This window comes from Engraulis encrasicolus, chromosome 2 (assembly GCF_034702125.1).
Source record: "Engraulis encrasicolus isolate BLACKSEA-1 chromosome 2, IST_EnEncr_1.0, whole genome shotgun sequence".
Lineage (NCBI taxonomy): Eukaryota > Metazoa > Chordata > Actinopteri > Clupeiformes > Engraulidae > Engraulis > Engraulis encrasicolus.
This window is the reverse complement of record NC_085858.1, coordinates 57156244-57171356: the sequence shown is the minus strand read 5'-3', so window position 1 is coordinate 57171356 and position 15113 is coordinate 57156244. Positions and strand designations below refer to the sequence as shown.

Genomic DNA, 15113 nt, shown 5'->3' with positions numbered 1-15113 from the left:
AACTACGGAAAGCAGTGAGTACCCATTCTATTCTTCTACCTCAATAGCACCTCTCAATGTGACCAGAGAAATGTCCCCTTCTCCCCTCCCTTTGGACATCCTACAGCTCAGAAATTACATTTGATAAAAAACACTAATAAAGAATTTATCTGACCGACGTCCGATTATCCAATTAATCTAATTAAGCTCAACGAGGGGCACACCTGCCTTGACCTTCTCTTAACTCATTGGCTGCCAGCCATTTTCATAAAAGAGTACCTCGGAGTGCCAGCGATTTTTCAGCATTTTGGGTGTTTTTTGGAGGCTCACAGAAAATTGAGTTCTGTGTCTATGTCAACACCATACCTATCAAAACACAGATTAGACGCTCATCTGTCATCAGAAAAAAACGGTGTCTCTCTACCCCTTTCCGTTCTTTCATAATCATCTGTTGAAATTAAGTGGAATTCGCCAAAATGCTGCTTTCTAGCCAAAAAGCTGAGAAAACGCCATTTGAAGTAGAACTATAACTGCAAACGTTTTTGCCCGTAATGGCATCGTCCTAACAACTCCAAACCTATCAGCTGCTATTACACAGTCTTCTGTCATCTGTAGCCTGAACAAAAAGATCATTTGTATGACCTTTTCAACCTAATATACTGAAATATAACGGGGGACTCGAAAACAAGGGTGTTTTGGTTTAGTTGCTGGCGCGCAGCATGGATCATGACAGCAGTTGCCCCTAACTCCGGTAACTCCCTACCTCTCCCTCTCCCTCTCCCCTCGTTGGAGAACGAATCACAGCTGGTTTATTTCCTCCAGAAATAGTACCGTGTTGTGTCTTGTGGGGAGGGAGGCAGGTAGGCAGGCAGCACCGCTTAGCGTAGCTTACTGCAGCTTCTTTGGCAGAGCGGACAATTTGCAGATTGATGATTACCGTCATCATGGTTCTGCTATAGTGATCTTGTCATATATTGTTCAATGAATTTTCTTTTGATAAAGTACTGATCACACATCCAACATTTCACAAGCCGATTGGAGTGGTGAATGCTAGCTGGTCTGAGGCTAAGTGCAATGCTTTCTAATGTGAGCTGAATGCATCTGACCAGACACAAAGGCTACTCTGTTCCAAGAATCTGCAACCCCCCTGTCTTTTTTGATGATACAGTAAGCTGATCATACTATACAGATCCATAAAAATAACTGTGGATTGAGTAAAAAATAGTTGACTTACCAAGGCTCCTTTATTTAGGCTTAGTTGTAAGTTGTTAGCGATTTCGTGCTAGCTAGCTAGCTAGCGTAGCAAACTTTATACCCAAGTTACCTCAGTTGGGACACATGACATCACCACTAGTCCCGTGCATTCTCCTGTTAGATGATATTTTGTAAGGATCATCCTGATGTTGTGTAGGCTGATCACATTATCCAAAATGAAAGGTTGTCACACAGATCATCTCATGGTGTATTTTGGGCAAGTTAGCTACAATGCCTTCTAGCTAGATAGCAACAGGGGATTGTATTTTGGTCATGAGAGGAAGGTTTTTTTTTGGCCAGGCTCTGACACTAAAATCAGTAGCCTACCTGTGTTAAAATCAGAGGGCAAGAAAGTAGACTACTGTCACAGGTGCTTTACTTTCAAAAATGATTTTGCTATGCTACTTTTGAGATTATATTATAATAGTAAAAAAGGGGTGTTTTTGTCTTGACATTTCATCTTGCTCTGAGCTAAAGCCCTGCCTTGACTGTTCCTAAGGACACTTCTGCCACCTACAGGAACAGTTAGAAAATGCCTATAGGCTTGAAATTCATACAGAAGATAGGTCAGACCGTCCTCGAGGCCTGGCTGTAAAAAAACGCAATTGTCGGCGAACGACGTCGAAGGTAGGGGGCGTCACTATTTGAAATGACGTCATTCGACGGCCAAGGCAGCCAATGAGTTAATTACATTAATTAATGAAGCTCACCTTAACGAGGGGCACGCCTCCCTTGACCTTCTCTAATTAACAAATTCATTCATGACGCTCACCTTAACGAGGGGCACGCCTCCCTTGACCTTCTCCCATCCTGCTTCTTCATCCTGCTGGTCTTCAGCCTCCTCTTCCTCAATCCTCTCCTTCACCTTCACCTTCCTCTTCTCCTTCTTGCGGTCCGCAGGCTGACGCTCCACATCGCCATCTTGAGGCCTGGAGAGGGACGGAGGAGAGAAGAGAGGGGAGAAAGAAGAGAGGGGAGAAAGAAGAGAGGGGAGAGAGAAGAGAGGAAAGAGAAGAGAGGGGGAGAGAGAAGAGAGGGGAGAGAGAAGAGAGGGGAGAGAGAAGAGAGGGGAGAGAGAAGAGAGGGGAAAGAAGAGAGGGACGGAGGAGAGAGAGAGAGAGAGAGAGAGAGAGAGAGAGAGAGAGAGAGAGAGAGAGAGAGAGAGAGAGGAGAGAGGAGAGAGAGAAGAGAGGGGAGAGGAGAAAGAAGAGAGGGGGGAGAGAGAGAGAAGAGAGGGGGGAGGAGAAAGAAGAGAGGGGGGAGAGAAGAGAGGGGAGAGAGAGAGAGGGGAGAGCAGGGAGAGGAGAGAGAGGGGGGAGGAGAAAGAAGAGAGGGGGGAGGAGAGAGAGAGAGAGAGAGAGAGAAGAGAGGGGAGAGGAGAAAGAAGAGAGGGGGGAGAGAGAGAGAAGAGAGGGGAGAGGAGAAAGAAGAGAGGGGGGAGAGAAGAGAGAGAGAGAGAGAGGGGAGAGCAGGGAGAGGAAGAGAGAGATGGCGGTGGTAGGCGTGGAAACAGAGTACCGTAAATGATATGATCTGGTATCACCACACTAGAGTATTGAGATAAAAAAAAATTAAAAAAATCAATAGCCAGGGCAGGATAGAATATCAAGAGCTACATGATATTCGTTTGAATATCTCACATTTTCGAAACATTCTAATTACATTAGAACAGCGAAGATGGAAGTCAAAGGCCTAACACACACACACACACACACACACACACACACACAAACCCCCACCCACACCCCCAGGCCAGTGTTACCTCTTGAGGAAGGCTGTTGCCAGGAGGCTGCCTCCGTCCTCTCCAATGCTCTCACTGCTGCTGTCCGGAGACTCCAAACCCCAGTCGTCATCATCCTCATCATCGTCACTCTCAGACTCCTCATCCTGACACACACACACACACACACACACAAGTCTTAGCATCCCTGCTATTAACACAGATTATAGTGTGAAACACTGGTGTGTGTGTGTGTGTGTGTGTGTGTGTGTGTGTGTGTGTGTGTGTGTGTGTGTGTGTGTGTGTCTTGCAGCTTTGAGGGACCGGCTAGTGTCCAGAGTAGGATCATCTGCAGGTGTGTGTGTGTGTGTGTGTGTGTGTGTGTGTGTGTGTGTGTGTGTGTGTGTGTGTGTGTGTGTGTGTGTGTGTGTCCCTCACCCCTGCGGTCTTGAGGAACTTGCTGGCGTCCGGCGTGGGCTCGGCTGCAGGAGGTTTCTTCTTCAGCAGGCTCTTAGCCGTCACCTCAGCATCGTCATCATCATCACTGTCCGAGGAAGAACCTGGACACACACACACACACAGTTACACACACACACACACACACCATTACAAATGCACACACCACTCATGGGTTGCTCTTCCAGCTTTTACCACAACAGCAATAATGGAACGCCTGGAGTGGAATCAGACTCCACTTATCAGACATCTTTCTCCTCCTCCTTGTGTGTGTGTGTGTGTGTGTGTGTGTGTGTGTGTGTGTGTGTGTGTGTGTGTGTGTGTGTGTGTGTGTGTGTGTGTGTGTGTGTGTGTGTGTGTGTGTGTGTGTGTGTGTCTGAAAGCTATCCTATGCAGCTTTGAGATGTAAGCACAGCGTTGTACACAAACACCAGCGACCTCTAGGGCTTCTCCCGAAATTTTGCATTGAACTAAATTAGAGCATAAATCCTGAGATAATTGCTGTTTTGGGCTAGGGCCACCAGATGGAGATGGAAATATTGTTATATTCGCCATAACGGGTCAGTCAAGCAAAACCTACCTGACTCAGCGTCATCCTTCTCCTCTTCCTCCTCAGCAGACTGGTCAGGATTCTATGGGGAGAACAAGAGCATCATGGGTAAAAACAAAGAGCATTATGGGGAAAAAACGGTGTTCTAAACTGCTGCTGTCCCCAATGGAGAGAGAGGCAAGTTTTGCTTTCAGTCTCTGTAGTCAGAGTTGAACTTGTAGTGCAGAGGTGGGCAAACGGTGGCCACATGCGGCCCATTGAGCTATTTCATGTGGCCCACAGAGCCTTTACACACAAAAAAACAAAAACAAAAAAACATTTTAAAAAACAAAGTGATAGTCTCATCTAACATTCTCAAATTGGCTACACAAGAGAAGGGACTTTTGTCGTGTACTTGGTTAATCTCAAACCCCAAAGAGTTGTCTAGCTCCCAATTGACCGTCTCTGACGTGACTACTGTATTCATCTACACATAGGTCATTATAATGTGCAGAAATTAAATGGTACAACATGATATGTTAGCATATTAGAGCTCTTGTTGCTTTTTAGCCCTCTGGTCAACATTCTAAACCCAATGTGGCCCTTGGCCTGAAATATTTGCTCACCCCTTGTAGTGCATATCAATATGATTGTGATGAATTACATTAGTAATGCGCTTTACCTCCTTGTCTTGGTCGCAGTTGTACTAAATGTGTAATCATATCTTAGTAATATATTATAATGTGTAAGAACATATTAATGATGTATTATAATGCGTCATAATATACTAGTGATGTGTTGTCCTCACCTCCTTGTAGCTGGCGATCTCGGTCTCGTAGTTGCGGTTGTACTTGTTGAGAATAATAGATTATAACTTCTGTAGTGTGTACTGTGGTGTGTGGTGTAGTATAGTGTGGTGTGGTGTACTGTTGTAATGTTATTCTCACCTCCTTGTAGCTGGCGATTTCGGTCTCGTAGTCGCGGTTGTACTTGCGGATCTTCTGCCTGAGGGTGCTGAGGGCCTTAGCGTTGTTCTTATTCATCTTCTTCTTCCCCTCCTTATCCTCCCACAGCTGAGGAGACAAGCATCACACATATTACATTAAATATCATCATCATCATATTAAATACCTTGCTGAGCTGATATTAATGTTCATCTTCCTTATCCTCCCAGAGCTGAGGAGCCTTTCATCATACAAATTAGATTTCATATCATCAATCAATCAATAATACTAATATGGCACATTAGCATCCATAATTGTCATTCAATGTGCTAATGTGCTTAGAGGAAGAGGGAAAAAAATAGATTGTGTAATCGATAGTAGATTATTAACTAACCAAAGGTGTGTGTATATATGTGTGTGTGTGTGTGTGTGTATGTGTGTGTGTGTGTGTGTCTCTATGTGTATGCGTGTGTGTGTGTCTATGCGTGCGTGTGTGTGTGTGTGTGTCAGGGCTTAACACTAACACACGCCAGGTAGCCAAATGCGGGTGAAAGTCGGCGTTGGCTAGTAGATACCGAAGCTTCACTAGCCATTCTGGCGGGTCCGTTACTATTCTAAATGATGAGGCACCGCATTTTGTAGTTTTTTCCCTCGGACCGTCTTTGCTACAAGCGTAATGCAATGCGATTTCGTGAGCCTACAATACCCATGAAGCACCTGTGTCACGTGTCACCTGTGTCTCACGCACGAGAGGAATCTGATAGAGCTAGTCTTGCGAATATGAGTGGCAGCAGCGAGCTACCAGCACATCAGCGCGCGTTTGGAAATGTCACTGAAAACCTTCACGTGAAAATAAAGTAGCCTAGCGAAGTTCATCTCAACTGACCTGTTTTGGGATCTGTCATTAGTACAATGCATAGTAGTAGTGGACATTAAAATGACCAAGGCGAGAGGAGAACACCTCAGTCTTGTGAAAGTCTTGAGACTAATTAGCGCAGTGATAAGACAAGGACACATGCGGCATTAATAATGTTCGGTTTAAATCATTTTCTGATTTGCCTGTATGTCTTCATACCTTAATATTCCTCCATGTTTCTTGTGCCGTTGTTGCCGACTGTCAAACGGGGCTTAAGCAACGCGCAGTAGTTACCTTCCAGACTGCACAAATCATGTCACATGTCCCTTCGCATGTGCCCATCTTGCCTTGCGTCCGTTTAGCCTATATTTTAAACAACTCAATATTAAACGGAATGAAAGGAAGTCGTAGCTCCTTCTGTAGTTACCGGCCGCATTATGTGTGTGCCTTCTAGTGGATAGCCTACTTTTATGAGAAAATATTCCAGAAGAGGTGTTATTCCACAGCCATGACCGAGGACATGTGAAGCTTGGCAATGGCTTTGCACTATCTACTTTGCGCATCGAAAGTGCGCTTCAGATCAAAGACGGAAATATTTTGCTCTCATGTAGCTTACATTTGTGCCCTTCCACAACACTGTGCTTGGTGTTTCTGCACGGCTATGCCATTCCTCAGATAAATTAATCTGTTCTTATAGCATGCATGCATGCATGCATGGACCAGTTAATAACAATTATAGTTGTTAGGCCCTATATTATATTATGTTATATTATATTATATTATATTATATTATATTATATTATATTATATTATGTTATATTATCCTACATTACATTATTACAGCCTGTTATATAATTCATTAAAGCTGCTATGATGGTTAAGAAAATTATGGCTAGTGAAGAGGCCCAATGGCTAGTGAGTCAGGAAAACCACTAGCCAAAATGGCTGGTAAGCGAAAAAGTTAGTGTAAAGCACTGGTGTGTATGCATGTGTCTATGCGTGTGCGTGTGTCTATGCGTGTGTGTGTGTGTGTGCGCGTGTGTGTGTGTGTGTTACCTGGTTGAGGTAATCCTCGAGGTCAGCCAGTAGGCGGATGTAGAACTTGGGCACGCCCTCCTTGTCCACGATGTTTTTACTCTTGACGAACGCTCGACATAACTGCTCAAACTCCTCCAGACACTTGGAGACGTCTTTAATCTTCATGGCGTTACGGATCGTCTTGATCAGGTTGGTCAGCTCCTCAAACCTGGAGGAGACAGCGAGGGTAGAAAAGCCGTTAGAAAAGTCAGAAATGTGTAAGCGGTTAGGGTGTCACCCTTGTAGCCCGATGGTTGCCAGTTCGACTCCCGACCCACCAGGTTGGTGGGAGGAGGAATTAATAAGAACTCTTCCCCCATCCTCCTCGATATGTATGAATGGTGTGACCAGAGCCATACAGAGGGGAGAGTTGCGCGATTGGAGGACCAGGAATTAAATTGCAGCCCCGCCTTTCAACGAGATAAGGTTGTGCCTAAAGCGGCTGTCTTTCCATAGACTCAACAAAGAACCACCACATTAACAGCCAAAAATAAGGACTAACGAACTATACTGCGGGGTAATCAGCACAAATACGTACACTATCAACTGTCTCGGTGGTGATAATCACAACGGTTTTACCATCTGTGATGTTTATCTGAAGTTATTACTACGAAAAGCAAGTCTTGTCAAATTCCCTGCATTGCATCGTATCGCATTTGCTGTGTGCTACGCCCACTTCTAGGCACTAAAATTCGCAACGCTTAGGCAGTTCTGAGACGTATGACTGAGGTACCCTGAGCATGGTACTGTCACACACATGGTACCGCGACACTGCTCCCTTGCTCAGGTGAGGCAGAGATGCAAATTACGTTGTGTGCAGTGTTGACTTGTGTGCTGTGGAGTGTGTCACAATGACAATGGGAGTTGAGAGTTTTCACAGAAAAGATGTGATGGGGATTTATTTTGGCAAACACACTAATCGAAAATCGATGCCCACTATTAAAAAACTATTCTCCATGGTAGTGTGTCTAGGACTTTCTATGGGACATGCCTTTGGTGTTGAAAAGGAAAGGAAAGTCCCCTTCATATTTGCTGAACAATTGGAGTGATCATCACTTGACTTCACAGTAAGGGAGGGCCATACACAAAGTTTATGCGGGATATGCATTTTCACGAGTGTGGATTTCGACATTCGATTTGGACATTTTAAATCCTCAAATTCCAAAGGATGACTCTAAATTAAAATGTACAGTGCCCTCCATAATTATTGGCACCCCTGGTTGAGATGTGTTAAAAGCCTTAAAATAAATTCAGTGTTTATTGCAGAAGAATACTGTCACACTGAAAATTTTAGGAAAATGTAGCCTTCACCTCAAATGAATTGTAGGAAAATAAAAAAAATCCCTGACTAAAAAATAATTATTTTTCATTAAATCACCTGTTCCACAATTATTGGCACCCTTAACAATTCCCAGGAAATAAATATAATTGAAGCATTTCTGTCATTTCTACAGTAGTTTACAAAGTTTACCAGAGTATGTAGGAACATTTAATTAGTAATTCATCACTTCCTGTTTCCCTGGGGTATAACTATGACGTGACACCGAGGCCATTTCTCTTATCCACTCTTAAACATGGGAAAGACAAAGGAACACAGCATACAAGTGAGGCAGATGTGCGTCGACCTTCACAGGTCAGGCAGAGGCTACAAGAAGATTGCCACTCAACTGCAGCTGCCCATATCTACTGTGAGAGGAATAATTAAGAAGTTCAAAACAACTGGAACAGTGGTAAACAAGCCTGGACGAGGACCCAAGTTTATTTTGCCACCACGCACAGTGAGGAGGATGGTAAGAGAAATCAAAATATCTCCAAAGCTCACTGTTACAGAATTACAACAAATGGTAGCATCCTGGGGTCACAAAGTCTCCAAATCAACCATCAGGCGCTGTCTACACGCCAACAAGCTGTTTGGGAGGCATGCACGGAGAAAACCTTTCCTCACCCACAATCATAAACGCAAACGTCTGGAGTTCGCCCAGCGGTATTGGGGCTTCAACTGGGACCGTGTGCTTTGGTCAGATGAGACCAAGATTGAGCTTTTTGGCAACAAACACTCTAAGTGGGTCTGGCGTGCCACGAAAGATGCGCATGCTGAAAAGCACCTCATACCCACTGTGAAGTATGGGGGTGGGTCAGTGATGCTGTGGGGCTGTTTCGCTTCCAAAGGCCCTGGGAAGCTTGTTAGGGTGCATGGCATCATGAATGCTTTGAAATACCAGGACATTTTAAATCAAAATCTGTTGCCCTCTGCCAAAAAGCTGAAGATGGGTCGTCACTGGGTCTTTCAGCAAGACAATGACCCTAAACATATGGCCAAATCTACACAGAAATGGTTAACCAGACACAAAATCAAGCTCCTCCCATGGCCATCTCAGTCCCCAGACCTCAACCCCATTGAGAACCTGTGGGGTGAGCTGAAGAGGAGAGTACAGAGGAGAGGACCCAGGTCTCTGGATGATTTAGAGAGATTCTGCAAAGAGGAATGGCTGAAGATCCCTCTTTCTGTCTTTTCCCATCTTGTGAAACATTATAGGAGAAGATTAGGTGCTGTTTTGTTGGCAAAAGGGGGTTGTACAAAATATTAACAACAGGGGTGCTAATAATTGTGACAGACATTATTTGATGTCAAATAATTATTTCTTTATGTGGGATTTTTTCCCCACTGAATAAATGCACTTGTATTGAAGGTTGGATTTTTCTCTTTTTTCCATTAAGGTCCCATATTATTTAGAGAAAAATAATAATAATTGGAAGCTAAAAAACACATCTCAACCAGGGGTGCCAATAATAATGGAGGGCACTGTATATCGAATATTCGGATATCGAGTCCCATTTCTAGGTATCGAAGACCTGCCGGTATATCACCCAGTTGGAGAAGACAAGATTGTTGTATACCACAAAACCTGCTGTCTATGTGCCCTTCTGTCAGGGGGATTTCTGATTATGTTAAAAGTGAAAGCATTTCCAGGCACTCAGGACTGATGCAATCATTTACGATTTTGCATTTCAGCCCCTTGAGCCTTTTTTCAGGTCATCTGGAGTGTGCAGGGGTGTGTGTGTGTGTGTGTGTGTGTGTGTGTGTGTGTGTGTGTGTGTGTGTGAGAGCGAGAGAGAGAGCGAGCTCCTCTGGGGTGGCATCATCAGGCTCCGAATTTGTGATTTCTGATGCAACAGGGTGTTACTGCACTCCAACTACTGTCCTCGTTTGTTCCTTTTTTGAGGTGTTTTAAGGTGCATGTATATCCTGGGCCATAGAATCAATCAGTTTGTTATTATTATGGGGTGTTGGGGACCATGGCTACTGACCTCTTGTCTGTTATTATTATGGGGTGTTGGGGACCATGGCTACTGACCTCTTGTCTGTTATTATTATGGGGTGTTGGGGACCATGGCTACTGTACTGACCTCTTGTCTTTGGCGCTGCGCACCACTCTCTTGGTGTCCTCCTCATCGTCGCTAAGCAACAGGACCCTGCAGATGAAAAGAGGAAAAAGCGCAACAACACAAAACAATTCAGTACTCAACAGATTGATTGTTTACATTTATTGCCATTTCAGCAGCTATGGCTATATCATGGCCAATACAGAGAGAGAAAATAGCATCACATTTACAAAATGATCATCCATGTACATAAAGAGGTTAACCATTCAACATCAATACATTCTAAAAAGATTAAAACCTTTAAAGGTGTGACCTTAATAAAAAATCAACAACCGTATCTTTCTTTTAAAAAAACTGCTGCCTTTTCATTCTCAATGCAGACCAAGTTACAATATGCTTAATAGTTAGAGGGCTGCAATTAAAATTACAAAGAGAGGTGCATCTCCAGTTAATTAAAAAAAACTGTCAGTACTCAGCACGACATGTCACGTTTGATGCTGACATAGGATATTAGACATATGCTGACTGAAAAAGCACACAGACACAAACACTTCAGTATTCAGCAGGAGGAAAGCATGGTTATATGACACGATTGATGACACAAGTAATAGAGAAATACTGACTGCTTGGTGAAAGTGGTCCCGGTTGCTTTGGGAGTGATCTCGTCGGCAGAGGATGACTCCTCCGACTCGGAGTCGGATCCAGTTGCGAAGAAACGCGACATGCCAGTAGAAAGTTACCTCTGGAAATGAATTGCCATATGTTTAAATGTACTGTTGACATCACATCATCCGACCACTGTGGGGAATCAGCACTGCATACACACTGCTCCTCACATATTGTTGAAACACAACATTCAACTTCAATGACAGAAGCTTTTGTCCAACTGAATGAACGGAGAGCCAACGGTCCTGCTGAAATGTATTTTCACACAATTGCATCAGATGCTACAGGCTAGTTCCACTTGCTAACAGGGATGGATAACCTGAATGATGGCGACCTGAGTCCCAGGGACTCATGAATAACCAAGTCAGAGGTGTTGCTTGCCTGTAGTAAGACTCACTTTAACGACACCGGACAATATACGCCGATGATACTGTTATATTCTTCAATCTGCTGTCATGTGGCGCAGTTTGCACAGGGCTTATCTCACCGGGCCCGGCGTCCGCTAGCCAGCTGGACAGTTAGCTTTAGCTAGCCAACTTCGGTCTCACGTGAACTATGCAGGACAGGTTAGCATAAATACCATGTATCTGAAGTTCCTCTCACCTGTTATCGGGTGAAAAAGCGGATTCCGTGAATTGTGAACAGAGCGCGGTGGAATTTAAGATCCAGGATTGCTTTTTGTCAGCACAAACGACAGCGTGCGCCTGCCACCTTTGGCACTTCCGGCAAGAAAGGAAGTGAGTAGTCGACTGTTCGCGCGACTGAAGCTGGATGTTCATTCCACATGTCCAGCTATTCTGCCACCTAGCGGAGGGTGTGTGAATGAATGAAAAGTTTGCACTGCTCTCCAGATTCAAGACAAAGCTGTTCTCAGATGCAATTCCAAAATTATTCACTTAACATTTTAATGTTAGAGCTTTCTTTGATGTTTATTGCTTAAAGTTCTCTTCTTTACTTCATGTTTCTTTATTCCTGCTTTATCATTTACTCCTTTGCAAATGTGATGCTTTTTTATTTCATTTGCTGTGTTCTTACTTTAATTTTTTATGATGCACATTAACCTGCACCTGTGTATGAAATGCGCTATACAAATTAAATGTCCTTGCCTTATCAGGCGTTCTTTATGTGCTCCTCTATTCTGCAGGAGCTGCTGTATGTTGGTGTTAGACGCCAGGCTGACAGAGGCGTATTATGACTCCATGGGCCCCTGGGCCAGACAACAAGAAAGGCCCTCCTCCATGGGCCCCTTGGCCACACAACAAGAAAGGCCCCCCTCCATGGAATCACAAGGTTCCAAAAGGTTTTGGTGTTTGCTGAAAGTGTTAAGAGAGCCTTTGCTGTCAGTGGTTCTGGGAAAATTTGAAATGGTTGTTAAAAGTGCAATTTGTTAAACACAATATAAGAAAACAATAAATATAGACCGATAATGAAGTGCTTTTTGTAGTGCATGCAGGGCCACTTTGGCTCTTGGGCCTCCACAGCATGCAGAAATCCACCAGGCAAGGCAATATGATGGTCTATAAACTCGTAACTGAACTAGAAGCCCTCAGAGAGCACTGACCTCCGCCAAGGAAGCCAAGTCTTTCTGCCTTGTTTTTGTGGAGTCCCCGCAATTCAACTTCTGGTCACTAGGGGGCGTCTAGATGGTGAAGAATCATTGAGAGTAAATAGAATGGAGGCCATTCTATTTACTGTCAATGTGAAGAATCTTTTAAAAAGTCTTGGTTTCGGTTTGTGACCTGGATCACCTCCAGAATTTAATCACTTGTTCCTTGGGTCATCATTCCTAACAACTCCACAAAGTTCCGTCCAAATATCAGTTGATTAGTTTTTGAGTTATCCTGCTGACAGAATCTTTTTAAAAGTCTGTTCCGGTTCGTGATCACCACCAGAATTTAATCACTTGTCATTATCAACAAACCCACAAAGTTTCGTCCAAATCCGTTGATTAGTTTTTGAGTTATGCTGCTGACACAAACAAACAAACAGACAGACAGACAGACAAACCAACACGACCGAAAACATTACCTCCTTGGCGGAGGTAATAACTAGTTGATGCATAATAATAACATAAACCAGAGCAGCAACTCTCTCCTGTCCTCTCTCTGTCTCATAGTTCTGATGATGACAATAGCATGGATCACTAAACGGTGACTTCTGGCTTTATTGGACAATCTGCTTTGAGATCATCAAAGTTCAAAGGTCCTTTACAAAACAGGGGTGTGCTCCTCAGGCCATGGGTGTCTTCCTCACAAGTCTGAGGAGCGCGCGCAGGAACACAAATTACGTCCTTCACTTCACTTATGAAGAGCATTACTTGTGGATCAGTTTGACTTTTTTGGATGCTTTGCACTCAGTGTCCACTTTGCTTGTAGTTTATTACATGTGTTGCTTAAATGTACAGTGGGTAATGTTTTAAGTAGTTTATTTCCAGAATCCATGCTTCCAATTCACAAATGTTACCTTTTTCATGAATACTTACCACCACCATCAAATTAAGTATTAATTACTGGGAAGACGGCACTTTACATAGGCTATGAAAAGGTGGATTTTCTCTATTGTCACCATACCGAAAATCGAGGAATAGACATTTTTATCCATACAGCTTACTGTACTTTGGTCAAATTAGTTAAGATTAGTTTATTATTTAGTATTACAATACAATATTCATCAAAAGATATAATAAGGCAGCAAGGAGCAGTATAGCAATACCTACTCTGGCCACCATCCCACACAGTTCAATTTGTTTTACTTTTTGGGCCCTTGTACTATCCCTGTAAGCCCAGCAGAGGGCAGGATTGTTCACACTACACATCATAGAGGTAGAAAATAACACTAGAGAGGACCCCGCCCTCCTTTTTACGGCAATCGGTAGCGGCCATTATCTGTAGGTAGATCAGAGAAATGGAAATTAATGGAGAACGAGGCTCACCTCTGTCAAAAATGGCTTAATCATGTGAAAATGTCCATCAAAACACTATACAAGGACAATAGTTGAAGTGTGTTGCTAACTATGTTCATAAAATATATTATTTGATTTTTAAATGTATTTTATCGACTCATATGATTTAAGTAGATATTTAGCCTGACATTTCAAATCTGGTCTTTGATTAAAGTGTTACTTCATATTTACACAGTTTTAGTTAATTTCTTGACAGGGGTGGGCGTGTTCTCTATTGACTTGCATTGCCTGAAAGTACCTACACTACCTACAGAAGTTGGGAAGCTCCAGCTGCCATTTCCCAGTGCTGTCGCAAATTGCTGTGTCCTCTCTAGTGTTATTTTCTACCTCTATGCTACACATTATCCACCACTGGACTAGGGGACAGTACCACGCTCGGGGTACCTCAGTCATACAGGAGGATGGGGGAGAGTTCATTAAATCCCCCCACCGACCTGGTGGGTCAAGACAGAGTCAAACCGCCAACCTTTGGGCTACAAGTCTGACGCTCTAACCTCACCCATGACTGCCTTTGGGCTACAAGTCTGATGCCCTAACTGCTTACCCATGACTGCCTTTGGACTACAAGTCTGATGCCCTAACTGCTTATCCATGACTGGCCTTATTGAGCTAGGGTGTCCCATCCCATTATCCTAACTCCAATCCTCCACCTGCACTTGGCAATTTTTGGGGGACTTTTCCCCCATTCAAGATCCCGATTGCAAATGAGAAAATGACCTTTGAATTACACTGTTGCGAGATACTGAATGAAATGTCTGGCGTCAATGAGGTCATCAGGAGGCCACAAGCACGAGGGAGGACAGGAGTTTGGATACTGGAATGAAACCATAGAGGCCTACTATGGTCCCCAGCTCCAGTGGTGTAGTCCATGTAGAACGCAGGTTTACACAGTATACCCAGATTCACCTATGAATCTAAAGAAGACAGAGAGGTTGAAACGTCATTGCCATTGAATGAATGAATAAAAATAAGAAAAAATAACTTGAAGAGGAAAAAAATCCAAAGGAGTGTGCGAACCTTTAAAAAAAATGTTATCTTTTTGTTCAGCACCAGGGATTGTGCACAAGTAGCCTAACTCTCTACAAATACGCAGTATACCCACCACAATAAATCCAGGATTTCAGTACACCCACTTAAAATTGCAAATTGTTCTGTTTTCCCACTTAAAACTCATTGTTCCATATTTTTAACAGCACAGCCACATTTAATCAATGGTTACTGTGTCAGGGAATTTAAAAACATGAAAATAAGATTACAATCAATATTGATTCAGAACTGGCAGCTGT

The 15113-nt window shown here is 43.5% G+C and overlaps 1 protein-coding gene across 25 annotated transcripts in view; it reads right to left on the bottom strand.

Moving 5' to 3' along the window:
• eif3c (eukaryotic translation initiation factor 3, subunit C) overlaps positions 1 to 11608 on the bottom strand; it is a 30608-nt gene extending 19000 nt beyond the window's left edge. For all 25 annotated transcript variants that reach the window (XM_063192693.1, XM_063192704.1, XM_063192718.1 and 22 more), the window contains exons 1-9: positions 11469 to 11608; positions 10823 to 10941; positions 10224 to 10289; positions 6795 to 6984; positions 4886 to 5011; positions 3990 to 4041; positions 3392 to 3513; positions 2996 to 3120; positions 2006 to 2162 (exon numbers count right to left, since the gene is read on the bottom strand). In XM_063192693.1, coding sequence (XP_063048763.1) covers positions 2006 to 2162; positions 2996 to 3120; positions 3392 to 3513; positions 3990 to 4041; positions 4886 to 5011; positions 6795 to 6984; positions 10224 to 10289; positions 10823 to 10923 — 939 coding nt within the window. In that variant the 5' untranslated portion in view covers positions 10924 to 10941; positions 11469 to 11608. The remainder of the gene's footprint in view (positions 1 to 2005; positions 2163 to 2995; positions 3121 to 3391; positions 3514 to 3989; positions 4042 to 4885; positions 5012 to 6794; positions 6985 to 10223; positions 10290 to 10822; positions 10942 to 11468) is intronic.
• Positions 11609 to 15113: the final 3505 nt, after the last annotated feature.